The sequence below is a fragment of the Muntiacus reevesi genome, chromosome 9 (genome assembly GCF_963930625.1).
Source record: "Muntiacus reevesi chromosome 9, mMunRee1.1, whole genome shotgun sequence".
In the NCBI taxonomy this organism is placed as follows: Eukaryota; Metazoa; Chordata; class Mammalia; order Artiodactyla; family Cervidae; genus Muntiacus; species Muntiacus reevesi.
In genome coordinates this window covers 34,587,626-34,614,727 of record NC_089257.1, presented here as the reverse complement: position 1 = coordinate 34,614,727, position 27,102 = coordinate 34,587,626, and the positions used below count along the sequence as shown (strand labels likewise).

General features: G+C 52.8%; 1 protein-coding gene across 4 annotated transcripts in view; it reads left to right on the top strand.

Moving 5' to 3' along the window:
• Nucleotides 1-27,102, top strand: part of MYO7A (myosin VIIA) — a 106,132-nt gene that overhangs the window by 39,157 nt on the left and 39,873 nt on the right. For all 4 annotated transcript variants that reach the window (XM_065944159.1, XM_065944158.1, XM_065944157.1 and 1 more), the window contains 14 exons: nt 891-997; nt 7,697-7,834; nt 10,184-10,342; nt 10,793-10,885; nt 12,982-13,076; nt 14,828-14,912; nt 15,466-15,684; nt 16,120-16,227; nt 20,969-21,178; nt 21,588-21,791; nt 22,110-22,286; nt 22,736-22,825; nt 24,152-24,279; nt 26,612-26,738. In XM_065944159.1, the coding sequence (XP_065800231.1) occupies nt 891-997; nt 7,697-7,834; nt 10,184-10,342; nt 10,793-10,885; nt 12,982-13,076; nt 14,828-14,912; nt 15,466-15,684; nt 16,120-16,227; nt 20,969-21,178; nt 21,588-21,791; nt 22,110-22,286; nt 22,736-22,825; nt 24,152-24,279; nt 26,612-26,738 (1,940 nt within the window). The remainder of the gene's footprint in view (nt 1-890; nt 998-7,696; nt 7,835-10,183; nt 10,343-10,792; nt 10,886-12,981; nt 13,077-14,827; nt 14,913-15,465; nt 15,685-16,119; nt 16,228-20,968; nt 21,179-21,587; nt 21,792-22,109; nt 22,287-22,735; nt 22,826-24,151; nt 24,280-26,611; nt 26,739-27,102) is intronic.

Below are 27,102 nucleotides of genomic sequence, written 5' to 3'. Positions count from 1 at the left end.
ACTTAAGGAGGGTTTTTGAGACCTTTGTTACCAACCTGGGTCCTTGGACTCTTTAATCCATATTGATAAGAAGCCAGGCAGGAAGTTCAGGCAAGGCTTTACTGAGGCTTGTGCTGCAGCATGAGGGAGTGGGAGAACTCGAACAAGAAACAGGTGCCCCTGCTGGCTCCCTGGGCAGGGGCGGGCTGGTTCCTTAAATGAGGTGAGGGTGGAGGCGGACTGGTGAGGTGGGTCGGGCTGCAGGGGTGGCTGGCGTGGCTTGCTCACACTCTTGGTGCTGGGTTCAGGGCTCCTAGGCAGCCTGCTGCTTTTCCTCCCAGCAGCTCAGAAATGGTAGTTGGTTTGTAGCCTTTTTGAGTCTTACTGCCCATAACTGCCCAAGCTGTACATGCACTGCAGTTATTTTTAGTCTCATAGCTTTTTTGTTTCTGTTGCTCAGGGAGAGGTTTGTCCAGGTGCAAGCTCTCCAGTAAAGGATCCCACGCCCTAGCCTAAGGTCCAACGCCCCAGCCTATCTCACGTTTGTTCAAAAGACTAAAGCTGGCGTTTTGGGCATTGGGGTGGTTTGGTGGGAAAGATAACCCCGCTCCCTCCCGGGGACCGAGACCTCCTGCCCCTCTCTTTGTCCAGGCCTGGAAGAGGGGGCGGCGTGTGGCCGGGGAGATTGAGTTCCAGCTCTGGCTCTGCCCCTTGCTTTCTCTGTGACCTTGGGCAAGCCATTGTCCTCTCTTGGCCCCAGAGGCCCCCACTATAAAGTGGACATGGTTGAACTAGGGGGATTTTGAGGGTCTTTTCGTGGATGAGGTGTGGTGGCTTTGGGAAGAAGGTGAGTCTGGTTGGGGGGAGGCCGCTGGAGTTGCAATGTGTGACCGCTCTGTGGTGCTGCCCAGGCTTCCTGGAGAAGAACCGGGACACGCTGCATGGAGACATCATCCAACTGGTGCACTCCTCCAGGAACAAGTTCATCAAGCAGATCTTCCAGGCCGACGTTGCCATGGTAACGTGGGGGTGCTTTCATTGGGCAGGCAGGGCCCCCAAACGCCAGGCCTGTGTCTAGGCATCCCCTTGTCTAGGCTTCAGCTGAGCTTCTCTGGCCACACGGTGGGGGCAGGGCTTTGCTGTGGTTCCAGGAGGGGCTGGGGGGCCTCCAAGATCCTCCTCTCTAGTCCTCTTATACTAATTAGCGGGTGTGGGTGGGGTGTAAAGCCCAGAGGATCACATGAGACGTTGCAGAGCAGAGCCTGATCAGGACGCAGTTTTAGGGTCCCCTCCTGACCCTCTAGCCACTAATGGGGTGTGGGTGAAGGGGGGACATCCAGCATTGAGGATGTGTATGGGTGTGGGGGCGTTGAGAGAAACGGGCACAAAAGTCTATTTGCACCAGCCCTGGACCCCGCACGGGGGATGGAGAATTTCCCACCCTTGGTGTTTTCTTTGTCCCTGGAATGGTAGTCTGGTGGACTACCTGCTGGATTGTATGCCTTTTTGTTCTGTATTTTCCTCCTGTCCCATGGCCTCCTGGAGAGCGCAGGAGGGACTCACAGGAGGGCAGAGCTATGGCCCCCTCTGTGCCTGTCCAGCTGCCTCTGTTGCCCACCCCCCACCCGCCCACCCCCACCTCAAAGCCCCACTGCCCTGAGGGTCATCCTCTCTCCCTGGTGGATTTTGCCCTCTGTTTTCTGACCCACCACGTTCTCCTTGCCCCCCGCCCCATCTCGCCGCCGCCGTGCGCTCTGGTTCCTGTTGTAGTTTCTCTGTGGTTATTCATCGGGCACTCTCCGCCACTCAGCAGCTTCTGCGAAGGTAAAAGACCCCAGCTGGGGATGGAGGATGGCGCAAGAGGCCTCAGTGGCCCTTGGGACTGGGCTGTGTCCTTGGGCCCGCGGCACTGAGGCTTGGGGAAAGGGCCATTTTTGTTGTTATTGTTTGGTTTTCATTTACTTTTGTGGAGTGTGTGTTTTTGTGGAGTGGTTTGTGGAGTGGTTTGATCTTTGTTTATTGAGTTGTGTGGACTGCAGGCATCTCAGTTTCTTAAAGGAGGAAACTGAGTCCTAGAGAAAGAGATGAGACTTGCCCAGTGTACCAGGGCCCGGGCTGGGACCCAAGACCTTGTCTACCAAGTCCTCTGCTCCCTTGAGTCTCTGGAGGTATCAAGCCTGCTCCTCCCATCAGGCCCTGTGAAGGGTTTCTATGTCCGAGACTCAGTCACAGCCTCTGATTAACCTTGTGAAGCAGGAGGGGCAGGTGGTGGTTTCTGCATTTTGCAGATGGGGACTGAAGCGCAGAGGTGGTGTGTGGTTCACTCCAAGTCCCAGCAGCTGAGGGAGCCGGGACTGGATGCCACCCCTGGTCCTTCTTAGGTCCTGGACAGCATTCTCCATGTGTCCTGACAACCAGCTCCAGGTGGTGCGTAACTCCCAAGGTGCTTTGGGCTCCAGAGATGCAGGGTGACCTTAGCAGCAGCATAGCTCTGACCTCTTCTCTACCTTCGATTTCCCCTCTGCTTAGGTCTGACATCCTCTCACGTTCAGTCCTAATGCTGAATCCCCCTTCCTTCCTGAGTGTCTGGCATCCCCCTGCTGTCTCATGCCTGGCAGAGTCCTGACACAATTCACAAGACCACAGCTGCGGAGCAGGGCCCCTGGCACATCATGTCTGGACAGAGGCTCTCTGCCATGGGTCAGCTCCAGGCCAACACTGCAGCCCAGCTGGCTGATGGGAGGCACAGAGGGCCACTGCCAGTGAGGGTGCAGGTGCCTGAAGCTCCCACACACTGCAGGTCACAGAGTTAGGGAGACAGGAATGACTGTGGGTTCTCTCCCCAGTCTTTCCTCTTGTAGACCCAGCTGCCCTGCCAAGCCCACACATTGCTGGGCAGTCTTCAAAGGCCACTGAACCCACTTGTCCTCCTACCTCTCTTTCCAAGCCCCTAGAGGCTGTGGGGGCCTCCCTGTGAAGTTCCTGTTCTGAGTCTCCTTCCCCTGGATGCTGGGAACCTACTTGCAGAGGAACTGTGGAGAGGTTCCAGCATGAGACTGGGATGGTGGGGTTGGCAGTGTCCAGAAATGCCCACCCCCAAGGGAGTTTTTGGAGCACAGGATTAGAACATGGCAGGGACCAGTTTGATAACAATCACCTTTGCTCTTCTGGGCCAGCCTGTGAGCTACACACACATATTTCTCATCTCATTCATTCCCTGTAGCTCCCTCATGAATAATTACTATTGTCCCCACTTTACAGAGAGGCCAAGGTACTTGTTTGAAGTCACACAGCTGGTGACACACAGGGATTTGATCCAGGTTTGGTGGCTCAGATGGTAAAAAATCTGTTTGTCAACGTGGGAGATGTGGGTTTGATCCCTGGGTCAGGAAGATCCCTTGGAGGAGGAAATGGCAACTCACTCCAGTATTCTTGCCTGGGAAATCCCATGGTCAGAGGATCCTGGCAGGCTACTGTCTATGGGATCACAAAAAGTCAGACACGACTGAGCGGCTGACACTTTCACTTTTCTAACTTGGGGAGATGCCGGGACTTGGCCAAGGTCATGGACAAATGAAGGCTAAAGTGAGGCTTTCGAGTCCCTGCTCCTTTTCACTGTACTGTGCTGTCTGTGAGAGTGTTGTCTTAAGAAAATGCTTTGTTTCTGTTGGAAAAATGATAGCTCTGTTAAAAGAATAAGATTGGCTTGGTGAAGTGTGGATGCTGAGTCAAATTTTACTGGATGACAGTATACTGGTTGCTGTGCTCTCCTTAGGGTGGGGGCCCACATCCTTTCAGTGATAAGACCCATGTCCTGTGCAGGTCCCCAGTGCCTGAATTCTGCCTTTTGACTCTTGTGTCTGCCTCTTGGGGTGCCCTGGGAAGCCCCACCCCAATCATTACTGCTGGAGGGGAGCAGTAAGCCAAAAGCATGGTGCTTCTTCCAGGGCGTGGAGCCTCTAACCCCCAGTCAAGGCACATGTCCCCACGGAACTGAGTTCACAGGAGGCTTGTTCACTCTTCATGCAGGAGGCATCTCCTGCCACTGACCTCCCAGACCCCATTGCATTACATTCAGGTGCCTGCCCCCACATCCCCTCCATGGAATCATTTAACACAGACCTTTGGATTTCTCACTTCTGCCTTTACCCCATCCCTAAATATCTGCAGACTATCCCAGAAAACAACAAATGTTGGAAAAGATGACCTTTCCCCTCAGTGAAATAAAACCAAATCAGAAACCAGGTGGCCATGGAGGTGAGAGCAGACCCTGGATTCATAGACCCTCTACTCCTTTCTTCCTTCAGAAATACCCATTGAGTACCCATTATATGCCAGATATTGATTGTCCTGTGTCCTGGGGACACAGTAGTGAACAAAACTGAAAGAATCCTCTGTTGTCATGTGATTTACCCTCTAGCAGAAGGGGAACGTAGTTAATAAGCAAATATGTGAATTATCATGTCAGATGATGATATATGAGATGGGAAAAATGGACGGAGGAGAGCCAGTGGTGGGGTTTTGCAGTTGTGCAGAGGGATCAGGAAAGGCCTTATGGAGAGGTTGGTGAGGAGGTGAGGAAGCTGGCCACATGCATTCTGGAGGGAACAGGGAACAGTAAGTGTAAAACTCCAAGGTGTTTTATAAGCCCCAGCCTGCCTGGTGTATTGTAGGAGTGGCTGGAAGTGGGGGAGTGAGGTGGTAGAGGGGTTTTAGATAACTGGGACCAGATCCTGTGGGACAGTGCTGGTTTTTACAAAGGACCTTGGTATTCATGCTGAGTGAACTGGGGAGCCACTGAGGGTTTTGAATCATTTGGGAGAGGGGAGACATGACTGGATTGGTGTTTGAACAGCCTCATTCAGGCTGCTGTGTTGATAGTGGGGTAGAGGTCAGTGTGAGGGTCAGAAGCAGGGAGACCAGTTTGGAGGTTATTGCAGTAGCAGGAGAGCCAAGCAGGCAGCCTGGACCAGGCTGACAGTGGAGGAATTGGTTAAGAGGGTCAGATTCTGGATCCGTTTTGGAGGTAAAGTCAATAAGGTTTGCTGCATATTGGATATGAGAGAGGAGGAATTGGGGTTGGCCCCTAGACCTGTGACCTGAGCAGCTGGACAATTTCTAGGAGCCCTTGGATGTGAGCAACCAGTTCAGCTCCACTTCAGTTCAGCAAAATGTTGTTGACTGTTGCTGTGTCAGGCCCTGGGGCACTGTAGTAAGCAAGGCAAACCCACCTGTCCTCTCGGGGCTCATAGCTCAGCAGGAAAGACAGGAAGGAGTGGTTCCAGCGTGCCCAACCAGAGAAGGATGCGCCCTATGCGTGTGTGTGTTGTTTGTGCATGTTGTGCATGTGCTCATGCTTTGTGTGTTGTGTATATGTGTTGTGTGTGCCTGTACGTGGGTGTGTCTGTGTTGTGTAGGTGTGTTGTGTGTGCCTGTGTGTGTGTCTGTGTGTGTTGTGTAGGTGTGTTGTGTATGCCTGTGTGTGTGTGTCTGTGTGTGTTGTGTAGGTGCGGTGTGTGTGCCTGTGTGTGTGTGTTGTGTAGGTGTGGTGTGTGTGCCTGTGTGTGTATGTGTCTCTGTGTGTGTCTGTGTGTGTTGTGTATGCCTGTGTGTGTGTGTCTGTGTGTGTCGTGTAGGTGCGGTGTGTGTGCCTGTGTGTGTGTGTGTTGTGTAGGTGTGGTGTGTGTGCCTGTGTGTGTATGTGTCTCTGTGTGTGTCTGTGTGTGTTGTGTATGCCTGTGTGTGTGTGTCTGTGTGTGTCGTGTAGGTGCGGTGTGTGTGCCTGTGTGTGTGTGTGTTGTGTAGGTGTGGTGTGTGTGCCTGTGTGTGTATGTGTCTGTGTGTGTGTGTTGTTTGTGCATGTTGTACATGTGCTCATGCTTTGTGTGTTGTATATATGTGTTGTGTGTGCCTGTGTGTGTGTCTGTGTTATGTAGGTGTGTTGTGTGTGCCTGTGTGTGTCTGTGTGTGTTGTGTAGGTGTGTTCTGTATGCCTGTGTGTGTGTGTGTTGATTGTGTGTGTTGTACATGTGCTCATGCTTTGTGTTGTGTATATATGTGTTGTGTGTGCCTGTGTGTGTGTCTGTGTTATGTAGGTGTGTTGTGTGTGCCTGTGTGTGTCTGTGTGTGTTGTGTAGGTGTGTTGTGTATGCCTGTGTGTGTGTGTGTCTGTGTGTGTTGTGTAGGTGTGGTGTGTGTGCTGTGTGTGGTGTTTATCGGTGGTGTGTATGTGTGTACCTCTGTATGTACTCTCTCTGTGTACATGTGTGTGATGTGTGCGTATATGTGTGTACATGTGTGTGTTGTGTGTATATATGTACTGTGTGTGCTGTGTGTCTGTTGTGTTTGCACTCCGTGTATGCACACACGTGCTCTTGGCAAGGCCTCTAGTGTAGGCTGGGTACAGCCCAACCTGGACAGCTTCCCCCCCACTTGTGGGGGTCACCTGGTGCTGCTGCTGGGTTAGGTGCTGGGGCAGATGTGGGGGTCGCAGACTTGACATTCACCCCATCCCCGTGCAAAATAGTCTCCAGCTTCTCTTGGGAGAATCCTAATTCTAGATATGACTATAATGGAAAACACAGAAAATTTCAGAATAACAAGGATTTGCTATTTCTTGACAAGTTTCATTTCAGTCCCAGGGTGTATGGTCTCACTCTAGCATGGGTTAAGTTCCTCTCCCTCACCCAGCACACCTCACACATTGACATCTGCATCCCCAGTGTTTGGTGCTACAGGATATCAGGTACAATAATGCATTTAAAGTAGAAAATCTTAAAATTACAATCAAATTCACTTATTAAAAATTCTCATCCAAAAGAAATTGCCAGGAAAACAGTAATGTCAAAATGCTTTGGAATCGAATCTGGTCTCTACGTCCAGTTTCTGGGTCTGAGATGTTCTGCCGTTTGTCTGCTGCCTGTCCGTTGCTCAGGTTCTCCCCTAGGACCCCACCTCATTTCAGTGTTCTGAGACGGGGACCCCGATGGGGCAGGAGGTGCAGGGGGCCGCTGGCCAGTTCCCGCAGATAGCGGCCGGTGGAGCACAGGGCCCCGGGGCCTTGGTGCTGGTCGGCGGCCAGAGGCCAGCTGTGCGCCTTCTTAGGAGGCTTATGTGCGTCTGCCCCACCCGCCTGCTGCTGACCTGCTAATCCTGCACGGAGGGCAGAGGGTGCGGGCAGCACCCCCGCCTTGCTGGGTGGCTGTTGACTGAGACAGACTCACAGCCCGCTCAGCTAGATACATGGCCCTATCCCACCTCAGAAACTGAGGCCCAGTGCTGCTTAGTGACCTGCCTAGAATCACAGGGCTCAGAGGTGGTGAGCTAGGGTTTGAATTTAGGTCTGTCTAACCTGCCTCTAGAGGTGACCCCATTGTCCAGAGATCTGGCCACTCATTTATATGGCGAAGGGAGGACAGAGGCTGGAGAGGGGCTGCATGTGTCTTACCCGGACTCATACGGCACCCAGAGTGGGACCCCAGGCTCCTCACTCTCTGTGCAGTGCCCCTGGACCCAGGATCAGGGAGGCTTCCCACATGGGGGTGTGTTTGGGGGGCGTCTAAGTTCCAGCCCAGACCAGGCGGTCATAGGAAAACCTACGTGACCAGCCAGGCTGCTTCCCTGGGAGGCTCTCCCTCAGGCCCTGACGGCGCTTCCCTTCTGGAGGGCCGGAGGGGCGAGGGTCAGCCCCTCCCATCGCTGTGGTCCGTCCCCGCAGGGCGCCGAGACCAGGAAGCGCTCGCCCACACTCAGCAGCCAGTTTAAGCGGTCGCTGGAGCTGCTGATGCGGACGCTGGGTGCCTGCCAGCCCTTCTTCGTGCGCTGCATCAAGCCCAATGAGTTCAAGAAGCCCATGGTGAGCAGCCCCGGCAGGGATGGGGGGTGGGGGTAGACAGCTGGGAACAGCCTGGGGGATGGGAGGGGCTGGGCCAAAGGAGCAGGGTGGACTGGGTCATGGGAGACTTTGTCCCCTGAGGGGAATGGCAGGGCCCCTGAGGGGCTTACAGAACGAAGTTCCTGTTTACCAGACACAACCCAGTTCCCTGAAAAGAGCCTGGACTCTGTAGTAGTGGGATAAATGCAGATTCAAATCCTGAGTACACCACCTTCCTGCAGGGTGACTGTAGAGGAGTCACTTCTTTCTCTGATACCTCAGTTACCTCTCAGATGGAAACAGGACTGATTGTACCCACCTCCTGGGAGTATTCTGTTCAATGATGCACGCAAACTGCCTGGCGCCTAGGAAGGACCTCAGCAAATGGTTCTTTCTGTGGTCCCAACTTTGAAAGTCCCCTCTCCTTTGCTTCTACCAATGATTACCTCCTCATGGAAGCCTTCCTGGATTCCTCTGAGTGGTTGGGAATTTTTCTGTTTCTGACTTTTCTGAATAGCATCTGTTGAGCCCTTTCTGTGTGCCCAGAACAGATTAGGTTGTCTTTCCACAGTCTCATTCAACTTTCCCAACAGCCAGTCAGGGAGGGACCTTTATGGCCCCTTATTTGAGATTTGGCGGGCTTCCCTGGTGGCTCAGATGGTAAAGAATCCACCTGCAATGCGGGAGACGATCTGGGCTGGGAAGACCCCCTGGAGGAGGGCATGGCAACCCACTCCAGTATTCTTGCCTGGAGAATCCCCATGGACCGAGGAGCCTGGCAGGCTATAGTCCATGGGGTTGTAAAGAGTCGGCCACGACTGAGCGACTAAGCACGCATTCAAGATGGGGTACAGGAGGCTCAAGGAGGCTGGGGGCTAGCGGTTGCAGAGCCAGGAGCCTGGACTGCCCCTTGCTGGGAGTACTCTCCTTCCACAGCTCTGCGGGGTGTTGTTTACCACTAGACACTTCCAGAGATAGGAGGGCAGGCCCAGGGGAAGTTGGGGTCTGTGGAGGGACGGAAGGCAGGAGGCCAGTGCTGGGCCAGGGAAAGTGCTGGTACAGAGAGGAAGCAGGTGGCGGAAGTCAGCCTTCTGCCTGCTGGCCCTGTCCCCTGTCCCCTGCCTGGAAACATTCCCCAGAGTGGGCTGGCCAGTCGCTCTAGGGCTCAGGATCCGGTCTGCAGGGGTGTGAGAATCAGAGGGCTCCAGCGAGCTGCCGTCTAAGGTAGGAGGTCCAGGAGATTGAGGCCAGGGCCCTATAGTTGGGCACCATCTCTCCTGCTCTCACATGCCTCTCAAAACTTCTTTGGGCCCAGACCTCAGCATCTCTGTCCTGGACCTGGCTACAAGACCTCCTCCTGGAGTCTCCTGCCTCCCAACCCCTCACTCCCATTCCCCTCCCCACTGCAGGGAGGGACGTGGGTCTTAAACACAAATCTGACCCAGTCACATCCTGCCATGTTTCTAGCTTGGCCTCTGAGGCCCTGCCCAGCCTCTCCACCAACCCAGCGGCCGTCACAAAAATGACTGTGTGCCTTTGCATACGCTTGCTGCTCCAGCACTCTTTCTCCTGTCACAGTTCTTCAGTTGCTCAGCTGTGTCTGACTCTTTGTGACCCTGGACTGCAGCATACCAGGCTTCCCTGTCTTTCACTATCTGCTGGAGATTGCTCAGATTCATGTCCATTGAGTCAGTGATGTCATCCATCCATCTTGTCCTCTGTCGTCCCCTTCTCCTCCTACCTTCAGTCTTTCCCAACATCAGGGTCTTTTCCAATGAGTTGGCTCTTTGCATCAGATGACCAAAGTATCGGAGCTTCATCTTCATCTCCAGTCCTTCTAGTGAATATTCAGGGTTAATTTCCTTTAGGATTGACTGATTTGATCTCTTTGCTGTCCAAAGAACTCTCAAGAGTTTTATCCAGCACCACAGTTCAAATGCATCAATTCCCTGGTGCTCAACCTTCTTTATGGTTCAACTCTCATACCTGTACATGACTATTGGAAAAACCACAGCTTCAACTATGTGGACCTTTGCCTGCAGGGTTAGAACAAAGCTAATCTTCTCTTCCATGAAGCCCCTCAAGATGTCCCAATTAAGCTGTCTCTCCTCTGTGTCCTCAATGTCCTCAGCTCATCCTGAGTGAGGGTCTCATTCTGTGCTGCTCCGTGGGTTTGGACTGCAGATCCGGGTCTGGTCCCGCCTTTGCTCCTCCTGAAACGTGTGACCTTGGCCTCTCAAGACCTCTGTCTGGGGCCAGGAAAACAGAGAGCAGGGCTGGTCTCCCAGCAGGAGCCTTCAGCACTAACGCCCTTGGCTCCTTGCCCGACAGCTGTTCGACCGGCACCTGTGTGTGCGCCAGCTGCGGTACTCGGGCATGATGGAGACCATCCGCATCCGCCGAGCCGGCTACCCCATCCGCTACAGCTTCGTGGAGTTTGTGGAGCGTTACCGAGTGCTGCTGCCCGGCGTGAAGCCGGCCTACAAGCAGGTACGCAGGCCGGGGGTTGAGGCGGTGGAAGGGAGGGTACCAGCCCTGGGCCGGGCAAAAGTCCAAGTTTTCTCACTGGAACACCGTGCTGGGCACAGCATCAGCTTGGCCACCTCAGGTGTGGCTGGGAAAATTGGGGTCAGGCCGTGGAGTGCATCTGAGAGCTTCCATTGCCGTGCTTGCCTGGCGTGGACGTCACGCATGTGCTGAGTGGGCCCTGGCTGTAGGCGAGGGTTTTACAGTCATCAGACCGAGCTAAGGAGAAGAGTGGGGGTCGGAGAAGAGTGGGGGTCAGAGTAGGCGGGGCCCAGCTGGAGCCACACAGACTCAGGGGCAGAGCTGGAGCAAGATCTCTGTCCCCCAGCCTTGGGAGGGATACCTTGGGTGTTCCACTGGTGGGACCACCCAAGCTCTTGTGCATCACCCCCCCACCCCCACCTCCCTGCCCAGGACGACCTTCGGGGGACATGTCAGCGCATGGCTGAGGCTGTGCTGGGCACCCACGATGACTGGCAGATTGGCAAAACCAAGATTTTTCTGAAGGTGAGCATGACCTTTGACTCTGGCTGCCTTGGAGGGGCTGTGAACTCGCTGGGAGGGGAGTGGGGAACAGGTCTTAGGGGTCTCTATAGAGGAGTTGCAGCAAAGAATGGGGTCAGTGCTGGGCCTTTGTGCTCCTCCAGCCCTGAGCAGGTGTGGGGTCTGGCCTCCTGGGTGGTGGAGGGGCAGTTGGTATTTGAGAGCCTCTCTGACCTCTAGCCTGGGGGAGGGGTCATGAGGAACCAAAGGCCAGAGGTGGCCTCACCAGGGAGGCCTGGATTTAGTCTCAACCCTGTGGTGGTCTGCCCTGGGAATTTGGGCAGGTCACTAGCCTTTTCTTGAGTCTCATTTTCCCATCTGTACAATGGGATGTGCTTGTGGTGGGGCACTCTTGAGTGTATCTTTGGTCCTTTCCTGTGGTTTCCTGCCAGGCATGGTTCATGCTGGGCTGTGGTTGGCTGTGTGGCATGCGCCTGACTGTCTCGTGTCCCTGGATCTGTCTCCATGCTCCCTGAACTGGCACCTAGGGCTCTCTGGCTCCTATCACAGCCTGGGCAGGACTCTGGGGGCTGGGCAGCTGGGAGGGGGCAGAGCTGGGAGCAGAAAGCTGGGCCGGGAGAGCTTGCTGGGAGATGGCGGAGGTGGGACAGCCACAGCAGGGACAGGGTGAACCCTGGCTTCCCCATTTCCATTTCCGTTGTTCTAGATTTCCGGTTGTCCCGGGTGATGGGTCAGAGCTCCTTCCTCTGGCACAGGGTGGGGCCCAGGCAGCTCAGGACAGCTGGGGAGAGGAAGGGGGAGCCAGCCGTCAGCTGGAGAGAGTCCTGAGGTCTAGTCTGATGCCTGTCTGGCTGAGGGGCCTGGGCCAGTGTCTTCATCTCCCTGAACCCTCGTTTCCTGCCTCTGCATCTCACAACCGCTGTCTGGAAAGCATTGTTCTGTGTGCCAGGCTCCAGTGGGAGTGGGGGCTTCTTGTCCATCATCTCATTTAGTCATCATAGCAGCCCATGAGGTAGAAGAATTATGACCGTTTCAGAGGTGCAGCATTTGGAACCTAGGTGCCCCAGGTCAGGCACTGCCCTGGAGCAGAGATCAGGTCTTCCAGCCTGTAGTCCTGATGCTCAGCTCATGTGATTAAGGGAGGGAAAGCTTATAGCATGATGACATCTAGTGCCAGAGACGTCTGAGGACTGTCCTCGTCCCCGTCCTCCACATCCTTACCTCTCTGGGCTCTTCAGGAATAGGCAGTGGTTTCCAGATCCCAAACCTACTTCTCATTCATTCACTCACTCATTCAGAAATCCTTGGCTGAGCAGCCTGTCCATGCTGGGCCCTGTCCCCAAGTGATGTGACCTGTGATTATCTTGAAAGGTGTGATTATCTGATGGATTATCTGATTATCTGAGTCCCCTTCCAGACTCACCCTCCCTAGGGCAGGGCCCAGGTTTGCCTAGTTCATTGTAGCCCCATCCATCACCTAGCACAGGGTGGGCAGCTGGAGATATTTGATTCATGTATTGAATGAACCATGAAGTTTTGTCCAACTGGACTGAGGGTTGGGGACTTGGGGGTGAGAAGGAGAGAGGGTTGGAGAAGAGGGCAGGGCCTGATGGTGGAGGGCCCAGGTGCCAGGGAAGAAGACCTGACTTGACCCTGGGAAGCATGGGGTATTGCTGTAAGATCCCTCTTGAGGGGCATCAGAGAGGGTGTGATAGAGGCCAGGAGACTGTGTCTAAGATCCAGGAGAGAAATGATGGTGGCCTGGCCCAGGTCAGTGGCTGATGTGACAGAAACACCTAGAATAGCCAGGTCTCAGGGTAGAGATGGCCACTGGGATGGAGTCAGTGTGTCTGCATGTTGGGCCCCTCTTGCTCCATGGCCCACCCAGGCCTCTGGGAACCAGCCATGACAGTACCTGTCTGTACTTGGGGTTGAAGAAGGCTGCCCCCTGGGGCCAGAGCAGGGCTGGAAGCCATTAGGGCCCAACTGAGCCCTAGGCCAGAGCCCTAAGTGAAGGAAGAGGGGCCCACCTGGGGCAGCCTCTGCTCTGGGACTGGAGGGGTTGGTGGGGGCTCTGCTCAGGAGGCTCTGCCCTCCAGGACCACCATGACATGCTGCTGGAGGTGGAGCGGGACAAGGCCATCACCGACAGAGTCATCCTCCTCCAGAAGGTCATCCGGGGCTTCAAAGACAGGTTTGTGTCTGGACGGGCTCTTCCCCGCCTCCGCGATGTGTGTGTGTGCATGCATGCACATGTGTGCATGTGCTTGGCTCACTGCAGTTCCTCCCATGCAGACACGGGGAATAAACACCCACGTGCATACACAGAAACATGCACTCATGTGCAAGACATGCACTCATGTGCAAGGCATACACACAGGATCACGTGAACATGGATGAACACTAAAACACACGGACCCATCTACAACCCCCATGCCCAGCAACACATGCCTGCACACATGGGCTTGTAAGACACATACGTGGATGCTATGAGATTTGTAAATTATAAAGTATGTCCCTTATTCTGTGTAAAATACATGTAAATTATAAAGTGTGTCCCATATTCCGTGTAAAATACATGTAAATTACAGAGTGGGTCCCATATTCCATGTAAATTACACGTAAATTACAGAGTGGGTTCCCTATTCTGTGTAAAATACATGTAAATTACAGAGTGGGTCCCGTATTCCATGTAAAATACATGTAAATTACAGAGTGGGTCCCCCGTATTCCATGTGAGGGGCATGTGTACAGTTGTGTCACCTCCCAGTTGGGTGGGGCTGACTCTGGGATTCAGGCTCCACAAAAACCACACTTCCTGCCCCTTTTAGTTCATATGGCCACCCACTTCCTCTTCCCATCCACCCACCTGTCCAGCCATCCTTGGTCCACCCATTCACCTGTTTGTCCATCCACCTGTCCATCCTTTTCCATGGCTGTACCCTCATTTGTGTGAGCATCCAGGCATTGGTTCACAGACTCACCCACATTGAGGTAGCCATCCTCAGTTTCTCTGTTCAGGAGACACCTACTGTTTGATATGTGACCTCTTGTCCTCCATGAGGTCGAAGATGACTGTCCGCCTGTAGCAGCGACCTAGTGTGCGCAGGGGAACAGCATGGTGCTCAGTCAGAAGACCAGGGCTCTAGCCCCAACTGCATCGAGTCTCAGTTTCCTCACATATAAAATAAGAGAGTTAGACAGTCAGTAATAAGTGATGTTTACAGTGTTGCAGGACTTCCCTGGTGGCTCAGATGGTAAAGCATCTGCCTACAATGAGAGAGACTCGGGTTCAATCCCTGGGTCGGGAAGATCTCCTGGAGAAGGAAATGGCAACCCACTCCAGTATTCTTGCCTGGAAAATCGCATGGATGGGGGAGCCTGGTAGGCGACAGTCCAGGGGGTCACAAAGAGTCGGACATGACTGAGCAACTTCACTTTCACTTTCACAGTGTTCCAAGTATTTCCTTATCTTATTTATTGTTTGTTGTTTAGTCACTAAGTCGTGTCCAGCTCTTTGCAATCCCACGGACTGTAGCCCACCAGGCTCCTCTGTCCTTGGGATTTTCCAGGTATGAATACTGGAATGAGTTGCCATTTCCTTTTCCAGGGGGTCTTCCTGATCCAGGGATTGAACCCGGGTCTCTTACGTGGCAGGCAGATTCTTGACCATCTGAGCCACCAGGGAAGTCCTACATTTATTCACGAATAACCTTCTGAATGCCTACCTTATTGAGTTTATGTGACAAGTCTGTGAGGCAGGCAGGACAGGTATTATTCTGCCCATTTTACAGATGAGGAAACTGAGGCATAAAGAGGTTGTATGCCTTTGCCTAAGGTTGTGGAGCCAAGGAAACACAGAGCTGGGACTCAGCCCTGCTCTCCTGATTCCAAACCCCACCCAGACCCCTACAGACATCCTCCTGCATCACGCTGCTGTTTCAGGTCCAACTTCCTGAAGCTGAAGAATGCCGCCACACTGATTCAGAGGCACTGGAGGGGCCACAACTGTAGGAGGAACTATGGGCTGGTGAGCCTCCTGAGGGAGCTGCTTGGTGACCTGCAAGGCCTTTGAACCTGGTTCTGTTGTCATAGTAACAGGACTTACCTGTTTGAGGGGCCTGGCTGGCCTCCCACCCCCGCCCCCGCCAGCCACTACCATTCCTCCAGCCCAAAGTCCAAATCTGGTTCTTGTGGTTCTTCCCTGCTGGTCAGCAATGTTTCTGCTTTTCTTCTGGAATGTCCTGGTGGGTTGTGAGCCTCAGGTTATTGAACACCTTACAGGGGGCCAGGAATGGGTGTGTCACATAGACCTCTGGAAAGGAACTGGGCTGCAGCCTGGACTTGGGGCTGGAGAGGCAGACAGGAAGGAGGCTGGCTCCTGGTCTGAGGATGGGGTCCCTGCTGGGGAGACCCACCTCAGGGGGAAGCCAAGCCCAGTCCCTGGGAAACTTTGGTCTGAGTGGAACCAGCTGTACCTTTAGGGCTTGTGGGTTGGCGAGTGGAGCCAGGGCAGTGACCTCCGTGGGCAGGGCTGGTCTGGCATCAGGGCTGTGGTTCTGAGCTGGTGGCTGTCCTTGCAGATGCGGCTGGGCTTCCTGAGGCTGCAGGCCCTGCACCGCTCCCGGAAGCTGCACCAGCAGTACTGCCTGGCCCGCCGGCGCATCATCGGGTTCCAGGCCTGCTGCCGGGCCTACCTGGTGCGCAAGGCCTTCCGCCACCGCCTCTGGGCCGTGATCACCGTGCAGGCCTACGCCCGGGGCATGATTGCCCGCAGGCTGCACCGGCGCCTCAGGGCCGAGGTGAGGGGCCCAGTCCACAAGGACCCCTGGCTCTTGGTCCTCCGAGGGGTGCCGCTCCACCTCAGGCAGACAAATCATCCCGTGTTGTTGGGGGGGGGGGGGCAGGTGGTGAAGGACTCTCCTTCTGAAGGATGCACAAGACTGGACCCTCATTTCTCTCCTCCCAGCCAGGGGTAGGGCGGGGGCCCAGTCCCTCTTGTGAGCCTTTGGGAGGCCAAGGCGAGCCTGCTTTGGCTTTGGGATCAAAGGTGCCCTCAACCTGCTGTGGGACCTGGAGGGTTTCTCGCGTGCCTCAGTTTCCCTCTGCCAAATTATTTGGCAAAATCATCCCCAGTCCTGGAACTCAAAGAGGGTGGGGTAGGGTCAAGCTAGCAGGGAGCACTGTGACAGCTCCACACATGGTACGGTGCCCACCCTGCCGCCCCCCTCCCCCAGTACCTGCGGCGCCTGGAGGCTGAGAAAATGCGGCTGGCGGAGGAGGAGAAGCTCCGGAAGGAGATGAGCGCCAAGAAGGCCAAGGAGGAGGCCGAACGCAAACATCAGGTGAGCTGGGGATGTGCCGGCTCCTTGCACTTCCGTTCACTGGTTCAGTGGCTCTCAGCCAACACTGTCTGTTCATCCCCTGTCCACGTGACCTTCCTTCATATGTGCACTGGGTGCCTGTTCTATGCCAGGTTAGAAAGCTGTGGGTCCAGGCCCTCAGCTGGGAGATTTTGCTATTCAGTCTCCAAGTCGTGTCTGACCCTTCACGATCCCATGAACTGCAGCATGCCAGGCTTCCCTGTCCCTCAACATCTCTCGCAGTTTGGCCAAGTTCATGTCCATTGAATTGATGATGCTATACAACCATCTCATCCCCTGTTGCCCTCTTCTCCTGCCTTCAGTCTTTCCCATCATCAGGGTGTTTTCTAGTGAATCAGCTGTTCGTATCAGGCGGCCACAGTACTGGGGTTTCAGCTTCAGCATCAGTCCTTCCTATGAATATTCAGGGTTGATTTCCTTTAGGATTGACTGGTTTGATCAACTTGCAGTCCCAGGGACTCTCAAGAGTCTTCTCCAGCACCACATCAGTTTGTTGGCACTCTGCCTTCTTTATTGTCCAGCTCTCACATCTGTACATGACTCCTGGAAAGACTATAGTCTTGATTATACAGACCTCAGTTGGCAAAGTGATGTCTTTGCTTTTTAACACACTGTCTAGGTTTGTCATAGCTTTCTTGCCAAGAAGCAATCGTCTTCTAATTTCATAGCTGCAGTGACCATCCGCAGTGATTTTAGAGCCCAAGAAGAGGAAATCTGTCACTGCTTCTACCTTTTCCCCTTCTATGTGCCATGAAGTAATTGGACCAGATGACATGAAATTAGTTTTTTTAATATTGAGTTTTAAGCTGACTTTTTTTACTCTCTTCCTTTACCCTCATCAAGAGGCTCTTTAGTTCCTCTTCATTTTCTGCCATTAGAGTAGTATCATCCACATATCTAAGGTTGTTGGTATTTCTCCTGGCAGTCTTGATTCCAGCTTGTCACTCATCCAGTCTTGCATTTTGCATGATGTGCTGTGTATAAATAAACAGGGTGACAATAAATAGCTTTGCCATACTCCTTTTTCAATGCTGAACCAGTCAGTTGTTCTGTACAGGGTTCTAACTCTTGCTTCTTGACCTGTATACAGGTTTTTCAGGAGACAGGTAAGATGGTCTGGTATTCCCATCTTTTCAACAGTTTTCCACAGTTTGTTATGATCCACACAGTCAAAGGCTTTAGTGTAGTCAGTGATCTGGAATTCCCTTGCTTTCTCTATGATCCAGCAAATGTTGACAATTTGATCTCTGGTTCCTCTGCCTTTTCTAAATCCAGCTTGAACATCTGGACATTCTCGGTTCACATAATGCTGAAGCCTAGCTTGGAGGATTTTGAACATAACCTTACCAGCATGGGAGATGAGTGAAATTGTCTGGTGATTTGAACATTATTTAGTACTGCCCTTCTTGGGAATTTGGATGAGGATTGACCTTTTCCAGTCCCGTGGCCACTGCTGAGTTTTCCAAATTTGCTGGCATATTGAGTGCAGCACTTTTAACAGCATCATCTTATAGGATTTTAAATAGCTCTGCTGGAATTCCATCACTTCCACTAGCTTTATTGGCAGCAGTGCTTCCTAAGGCCCACTTGACTTTATGCTCCAGAATTTCTGACACTGAGTGAGAGACAACACTATCGTGGTTATCCGGGTCATTAAGATCTTTTTTGTACAGTTCTTCTGTGTATTCTTTCCACCTCTTCTTGATCTCTTCTGCTTCTATTGGGTTTTTACCGTTTCTCTCCTTTATTGTGCCAATCTTGGGTGAAATTTTCCTTTGATATTTTCAGTTTTCTTGAAGATATCTTTAGTCTTACCCTCTCTATTGTTGCCTCTATTTCTTTGCATTGTTCTTTGAAGAAGGCCTTCTTGTCTTTCCTTGCTGTTCTCTGGAACTCTGCATTTAGTTGGGTATACCTTTCCCTTTCTCCCTTGCTTTTTGTTTCCTTCTTTCCTCAGCTATTTGTAAGCCTCCTTAGACAACCACTTTGCCTTCTTGCGTTTCTTTTTCTTTGGAATGATTTTGTTCATTGTCTCCTGTATAGTACTACAGACCTCTGTCCATAGTTCTTTAAACACTTTATTTACCAGATCTAATCCCTTGAATCTATTCGTCATCTCCACTGTATATTCATAGGGGATTTGATTTAAGTCGTACCTGACTGGCCTAGTGGTATTCCCCACTTTCTTTAGTTTAAGAAAGAAAGTTACGGTCCTCATTTTGCTATGAGGAACTGATGATCTGAGCCACAGTCAGCTCCAGGTATTGTTTTGCTGACTCTGTAGAGCTTCTCCATCTTCAGCTACAAAGAATATAAACAATCTGATTTTGGCATTGACATTTGGTGATATCCATGTGTAAAGTCATCTCCTGTATTGTTGAAAAAGGGTGTTTGCTATGACTAGTGCATTCTCCTGGCAGAATTCTGTTAGCCTTTGCCCTGCTTCATTTTGTACTCCAAGGCCAAACTTGCCTGTTACTCCAGTATCTCTTGACTTCTATTTTTGCATTCCAATCCCCTATCATGAATAGGACATCATTTCTTGGTGTTAGTTCTAGGAGATCTTCTAGATCTTCATAGAACTTATTAACTTCAGCTTCTTTGGCATTGGTGTTTGGAGCATAGACTTGGATTACTGTGATGGCGAATGGTTTGCCTTGGAAACAAACCAAGATAATTCTGTCATTTTTAAGGTTGCACCCAAGTACTGCATTTCAGACTCTTGTTAATTATAGAGGCTACTCCATTTCTTCTATGGGATTCTTGCCCACAGTATAGATACAATGGTCATCTGAATTAAATTTACCCATTCCCATCCATTTGAGTTCACTGATTCTTAAGATGTCGATGTTTACTCTTGCCATTTCTTGCTTGACCATGTCCAATTTATGCATCTATGGACCTGACATTCCAGGTTCCTATGCAATGTTGCTTTGGGCTTTACTTTCATCACCAGACACATCCAGAGCTGAGCATCATTTCTGCTTTGGTCCAGCTGCTTCATTCTTTCTGGAGCTATTAGTAGTTGTCCTCTGTTCTTCCCCAGTAGCATATTGGACCTTCTGACCTGGGAGGCTCATCTTTTGGTGTCATCTTTTTGCTTTTTTATACAGTTCATGAGGTTCTCATGGCTAGTATACTGGAATGGCTTGCCGTTCCCTCCTCCATCATGTTTTGTCAGAACTCTCTGCTTTGACCTGTCTGTCTTGGGTGGCTCATAGCTTCATTGAGTTACATAAGCCCCTTTGCCACGACAAGGCTATGATCTATGAAGTGCCTGTTCTGTGCTGGGTCAGAAGGCTGTGGGTCCAGGCCCTCAGCTGGGAGATAACTCTGGATAAAATGTTGCAGAGTCATAGTTCCCTGACCAGGGATTGAACTTGGACCTTCAACAGTGAAAACACTGAATCCTAACCATTGGACTGCCAGGGAATTCCCAAATACAAGCTTGATTTTGAAAACTTAGTTGAAAAAAAAAAAAGGAATATAAAATAGCTGGTATATTTTAAATATTATTTACATGCAGAGATAATACTGTTACCGAAAGGTATGTGTCGGGGGGGTCTGGCTGCTCGCCGCTCAAAAGCCAATAAGCAGGCCAGATTAGTGGAAAGGAAAGTTGCTTTATTTCAGATGCTGGCAACTGCAGGGGAGGGTGGCAGACATCTGTCCAAAGGCCGACTCCCACCCCACTTGCCCCGAACAAGCAGGGAGTGGAAGCTTTTATAGACAGAGTTGGGGGGAGGTTACATGCAGAAACAGCACAGTCATCTCCAACAGTCATCTTCAACTGGTCACCAGTGGTCTGACTAGCATCATCTTGGTTGTTTCAGGTACAGTTAATCTTCAGTTCTGGGGTGCACTTGTTCCCATTTCTCTGCGGTCAGTTATCAGAATTGTGGCAGCTCATGTCCAGGGTACAGTCTGGCCATCATGCAGTTAACTTCTCCACCTGGTGTTCTGGTATCTGTAAGACAGCTTACAGTGTATGGCTCAGAATATTATCTATAGCCCTTGAGAAAGAACTAAAGTTCCTTGACTATGCTTAATGACAACACTGTTGTTACTAATCTCCTTAGACTGTTTTCCTTTGTTTCAGCATCTCTCACTTCTCTGATTAAACTTATTCTTTGACCTAAGTTTTCCACAGGCGAAAGATATAGTAGAGATGGGGCAGGGATCAGAGAGTCCTGCTCTGTTTCAATACTTTGGAAATATTGGGTTAAATGAAGTACATTATTAAAATTGATCTATTTTTTTAAAGAACTATTTTAAATGTAGCCACTGTATATGTTGTCATTTAGTCGCTAAGTTGTGTCTGGCTCTTTGCGATCCAGGATGGACTGCATTATATTTCTATTACAGCACTGGGCTGGAGCCTCTGCCCAGCGGCGCTGGGATTTCTGGGTCGGTGTGGTCCCTTTTGGCTGGGGAAACCTGAGCGGGCTTCCTGGAGGAGGTGGTCCCAGCTGAGCCCTGAGGGCAGGTGGCATTTCTGTCTGGACTTGGTGTGGCATCTGTCTTCACTGGGCTGTGAGAACTGAGTGTGTGTGGCCCTGGGTGGCGAGGCCCAAGGCTCAGTCCTTCACAGCCGTCAGGAGGGCCTCGTGGGTTTGGGACTCAGGCCTGGTTGCTGCAGGGGCTCCTGTGGGCTCCCCACAGGGGGCTTGCTCCCTGACGCTGCATCACCCCTGCCTCATAGGAGCGCCTGGCCCAGCTGGCCCGCGAGGACGCAGAGCGGGAGCTGAAGGAGAAGGAGGAGGCTCGGAGGAAAAAGGAACTCCTGGAACAGATGGAGAGGGCCCGCCACGAGCCCATCAATCACTCGGACATGGTGGACAAGATGTTTGGCTTCCTGGGGACTTCGGGCGGCCTGCCAGGCCAGGAGGGCCAGGCTCCTAGTGGCTTTGAGGTACCAGGCTGGGGAAGGAGCTGGGACAGGCCCTAGAGGGCCTAGTGGGCCTGGAAAGGCGGCCTTCCCTTCCCTTATGCCACTTTGTGTTAAAGTCCACCTGGTCCCCTCTGAGCGGAAGGCAGCAGTGATGATCTGGGACAAGGACCACAGGTCCCAGGCCCTGTCCAGCTACCAGCCTGCAGTGTGACCTTGGGCCAGCCACTGTCCCCCTCCAAGGCCGTTCACAAACCTTTATTCGTTTGTGTGTTGAGGACCCACCATGCACTGGGCTCTGTCTCAGGAGTGAACCAGATGGACAGACCCCTACGCTTCTGGAGGAAGAGCTGGCCCCTCATGGACCGGCTGGAGGCCCCTAGCTCAGCCCCAGGTCTGCCCCCATGGCAGGGAACCCCTCTCCTCCCTCCAGGACCTGGAGCGCGGGCGGAGGGAGATGGTGGAAGAGGACCTGGATGCAGCCCTGCCCCTGCCCGACGAGGACGAAGAAGATCTCTCCGAGTATAAATTCGCCAAGTTCGCTGCCACTTACTTCCAGGGCACGACCACGCACACCTACACCCGGCGGCCACTCAAGCAGCCACTGCTGTACCACGACGATGAGGGTGATCAGCTGGTGAGGGCTGGGACCGTCTGTGCGGGCAGCATGGGTGCAGAGGGGCAGGGACCCCATGCTCAGCATGGGTGCGGAGGGGCAGGGGCCCTGGTGTGCAGGGGCCAGGACTGACTTCACCATCCTGGCGTCCAGCCTGGGGCAGATCACAGCGCAAGGCCCGGAGAACACCCAGAGGCACTCAGCTCAGTGCTCCTCCTCTGGTGGGGGGTGGGTTGGGGTTCTCTAGCCTCTCCCCAGCTGTGGATCATTTTGTGTGTGTGTGGGCTTTGGTAACATCTTGTGCTCGGGCTTTCTGAGTGGCATGGCTCTGCCTCCCAGGCGGCCCTGGCAGTCTGGATCACCATCCTCCGGTTCATGGGGGACCTCCCAGAGCCCAGGTACCACACGGCCATGAGTGATGGCAGCGAGAAGATTCCTGTGATGACCAAGATTTACGAGACCCTGGGCAAGAAGACCTACAAGAGGGAGCTGCAGGCTCTGCAGAGTGAGGGTGAGGTGAGTCCCAGGTGCCTGGTGGCCACGGTCCCATCCAGGCCATCCCCAGCCTTAAGGTCTTCAGCAGAAGGACATACAAAAACTTGCCTCTGCCTCACCACCCTGACCCTTGACCTGCTCTGTCTACTCCTGAGAATGAATGTGTGAGCACTGTCTAGACTGTAGAGTGCTGACCACTGTTGAGGCCATGTGGCAGGGGCAGATTTTGAAATAGGCTTTGCAGTCAGAGCCAGCTTCCATCTGGACTTGTTGGGGGTGGTTTGTGGGTTACCATACTTCTCAGAGTCTGTTTTCCCATCTGCCACTTGACTGATGGTGGGCTGGAGGGGCAAGGTAAGTTATACGTTGTAAATGTGAGGTGGGCTTGAGCTAATTCTATCTACATTGTCAGCTCCTCTTGTCTTATTTATGGGCCAGTCACTGGACCTTGACCCTTGTTTGTCCTGCAGGCCCAGCTCCCTGATGGGCAAAAGAAGAGCAGTGTGAGGCACAAGCTGGTGCACTTGACCTTGAAAAAGAAGTCCAAACTGACAGAGGAGGTGAGAGCAGACCCTGCACAGTCTTGGTGGCCTAGACTGGGCTTGGGACCCACAGGGACAGGAATGGATCCTGCCTGTCCTCAGGGGACTGGGGTGGCTGGCAGGACAGTGTTAGGTGTGATCAGGCAGACGGGATGCAAGGAAGAGGGCGCTGTGCTAAGTCAGGGACCAGTCAGGGTGGCTTCCTGGAACAGGGGCCATAGGATGGTTAGGAGGGAAGACCTTTCTTGCCAGGGCATGGACTCACTGTGTCTGATACAGGGACTTTTTAACTGATGAAAACATTTCTGTGGGTTAAGAGTATCCTTGGTGGCATTAACACTATTATTTTGTTTGAATTCATTCATTTAGTCACCTTGTGTTTTCTGAGCACCGTCCTGGCCCCTTGCTCCAGGACTGTCCAGGCTATGAGGGCTGACAGACACGAAGGCGTTCACGGTGCAGAGGGATTGGCTTCTCCAAGCCTCTGCTTTTGTGCACACTGGTCCCTCTGCCTAAAATTCTGCCTTCCTCTTCTGTGCTTTGGGGTCACCTCCTCCAGGAAGCCTTCCCCAAGACAGGCTCAGGCTGCTTCTCTGGGACTTTCTGAGCCTGCCTTGCCTTTGTCTTCCTCTTGTTCCCCATCCGAGGCTCCAGTCCGGTCTGATAGCTTCATAGCCCCAGATTTGAATCCCAGCTCTGCTCGATAGCCAAGGCACCCAGAGAAGAAAAACGCCTGCTAGTGGGTTCCTAGGATGATGGCCTGAGATGCTGACTGTGGGTGCTCAGCAGACATGAGGCCCTCTGGAGCCCTTCCTGTCTGCAGGGGCATGCTCCCACCACTCATCTCTCACCTGCGCTGTGTCTCTGGGCACAGGGTGGGGCTGGCACTGTGGGCTGTGTGGAACCTGAGAAGTCCATTTGAAAGAACCCAGGCCTGAGGCTGTTCGCATGGGGCCAGGGTGTTAATGATGGGTGATGGTGGTGCTTGGAACGTGGGTAGACTCTGACTGTCGGTGTGGTGTGCAGCCCATCTTAGAGAGCTAGGGATCCCATCAGGGGTCAGAGGAGCAGCCCCTGCCCTGGCTGGGGGGACCTCCCTGCGGGGAGCGCTGTCAGGGAGACTGCAGAGGAGCCTTGGCCTCAGAAGGGGGTGGCTCCAGGCCAGCGCCCCCGGCTGTGTGGGCCAGGCGTTGACCCAGCGTCTGTCCTGCACAGGTCAGCGGTATGACGGTACTGAGGAGCCAGCTCTCTGGCCACTCCCAGGGTTCTGCTTTCTGGGGGAGTGGGCAGACTCAGGCAAGCGGGAGAGCCCTGCTCGAGCCTCCGCCCTCCCCTGTGTCCCAGGTGACCAAGAGACTGCACGACGGGGAGTCCACGGTGCAGGGCAACAGCATGCTGGAGGACCGGCCCACCTCCAACCTGGAGAAGCTGCACTTCATCATTGGCAACGGCATCCTGCGGCCAGCGCTCCGGTCAGCGCCTGAGGGCAGGGGCTCAGGGAGGGGGCAGCTGGTAGGGGGAGCCATCCTGCTCTTCCAGCCCCACAAGGCTTCGAGTGGCAGAATCGTGGCTCCGTCACTTTAGCAAGTGATTAAGCCAAGCAGGCCTGGGTTTAGCTCTGCTGGTTGTGTGATCTTGGTAGAGTGATTTTATCTTTGCAAGCTTCAGTTTCCTCCTCTGTCAAGATGAAATAATAATAGTATCTGCCCTGTAGGCTTGTGGGCAGATAAAACTATGGCAAGTGTGACCTAGGACCTCCGTAGTGGGCACTCAGTAAATGGTAGCTGTTGGCTATTAGCATTGTCTGATGTGTAACTCATCCCTGCCAGCACCTTCCGTGCACCCAGCCCAGGCCTGTGGTCAGGGTTACTGTGGTCAGAAGGCATCGTGCACATGCCTCCTTCCCCACTCAGGCCCAGGAGAGGCCTTTGCTTGGGTCCCTGGGGTGTTGTGGAGGAGCTGGGATGGTCTGTAACTTTTCAGGAGCAATTAAGGAATCAACTCAGCTGCATCAGTGGCGGGAAAACACGGTTTCTCTGAGAATTCCATCTTCACAAGATGTCTGATTAGGAGAGCTGACCATGAACTCATGTGTGTTGGCTGGGAGAACAGCAGGATGGGCTGGGTGGGAGGTCAAGTATCATTTTACCAATAGGAGACAGGAGGTCCAGAGAAGGGAAGAGGTTTGCCCAGGGGTCACTGGCCTCTCTTTCATTGTTCCTTGAGGCCAGTCACTACCTTGCTCACCAGAGATGTAACACTTGGGGCTGTCAGCCCCTGGGAAGAAAAGGTAATTGCCCAAGGTATGTTTAAGCATCAAGAATTTACCTCCCCATTAATCTCCCCATCAGACCTTAAGTGGTAATTCTAAATAACACAGTGCCAGGATCCCTGGGCTGAGTCAGAAGGCTCGGGTGCCAACTCCCTGAGGGTCTATGACTAATCCCTCCCTTCTCTTGACCTCCATCTCTCCGCTCAGAAAGTGAACAGGGTCAGGGCTTCAAGCTACTGGTCTGTGACAAGATGGGGAAAATAAGGATGTTTCTAAGTTTGATTTATTTAAAACACGGTTCTTTGTTCTGAGGTTTTGCCTTCCTACTTTTTGGATATTAAAATTACCTTTGTTTTATAAAATGATTGTGATAATAGATAATGGGCAGGTGCTGTGTATATGGTGTGTTTTAAATGTCCTTATTTGTCATTATAAGTTGATGACAAATAAATTATAAGCTATTCAACTTAGTAAGTTAGCAACTTCCAGAATTTATTTTGAAGTTGTATGGGTCTGTGAGCTCTCAAAATTGGAGAGACACTGAATTAGAAACCTGCCTTTCTAAGAGAGAAGAACAGCAGTGAGTGCCCCCTGGTGGTTACTGCACCATAATGGGTCCAGCCTTTGGCTCTGAATGGACAGGCAGCATCTTAAGGCTGCAGCTAGGCCGGCATCTTTCAGGGGTTTACTGTGCTGGGCATTGTGCCAGGGGCTGTATAAGCCTTGGCTCATTTTTCTTCACAACAGTCTTATAAGGAGGGTGCTATCATTTCTCTTTAAAATGAAAACAACACAAAACAAAAAATTACCTTCACTGATTTTATCTGATTACAAAAATAATGCGGGCATGCTCACTCACTCAGTCGTGTTTGGCTCTTTGTGACCCCCATGGACTGCCAGTCCACCAGGTTCCTCTGCCCATGGAATTTTCCAGGCAAGAATACTGGAGTGGGTTGCCATTTCCTCCTTCAGGGCATCTTCCTGACCCAGGGATCAAAAGTAATACATGGTCACTTAAATATTCAAATATACGGAAACATATCAAGAGAACATCAAAGTCTCTACTCATTTCCTCCCCCAGAGAAACTCCCCATATGTTTTTCCCATTTCCTGCTCTGCCGGTTTCCATTAGTGGAAGTTGTACCTGCTGCTGGGACTGTGGGTTGGGCTCAGAGGCGAACTCATCTGCCTAGGTCATGCAGCTTGGTGAGGGGCGAGGGAGGGATGGAGCCTGTGCTTTTCATCAGAGTGGTCACCACTGACCATGGTCCCGTGCCCAGAACGGGGGCCCTGTTCTCTGGATTGGAGTCAGGCACAAACGTGCTTCACGTCCAATGGGCCTGTCTCCTCCAAAGCCAGACCCTCTCCAGAGCCCTGGGCTCAGCCTTCCCCACCTGGTCCCACTCTGACCACCCTCCTCCTGGGTCATCCCTGGCAAGTGGGGGAGTAGGCATCTCACCTGCTGCTGGGTGGAGGGTGGGCTTTCCCTCTGAGACAGTCTCTCTCCCTTCCTTGTACCCTACTCTGCCTAGGGATGAGATCTACTGCCAGATCAGCAAGCAGCTCACTCACAACCCCTCCAAGAGCAGCTATGCCCGGGGCTGGATCCTCGTGTCTCTCTGTGTGGGCTGCTTCGCCCCCTCTGAGAAGTTCGTTAAGGTAGGGGAGGCTTTTGGCCTCCAGGGATGGGAAGGGGAACTGGCCCCGGTCTCTGGTGTCAAGGAGCCGAGCATGGAGAAGCATCTCAGAGGGCAGAGGGGCTTGGCAGTGAGGTCCTGCCCAGGTCATCTCCTCCCAGACCTCCCTGCCTCTGCAGGGCCCATCTTCCTGGCCCTCCTCCTAGGCACCCACCGCTTCACTTCTGTCTCCCCTGGCCCCATTTGATTTACGCAGATGCTGTGTTTGACAGCAGTATCTCCTGGACCTTCCACATGCTGGTCTGAAGCACTTCAGTTCATCTCAGGCTCTTTTGTGACCCTGGGTGCCAGGCTCTGGGTGCTGGAGACCCAGCACAGGCAGAGCA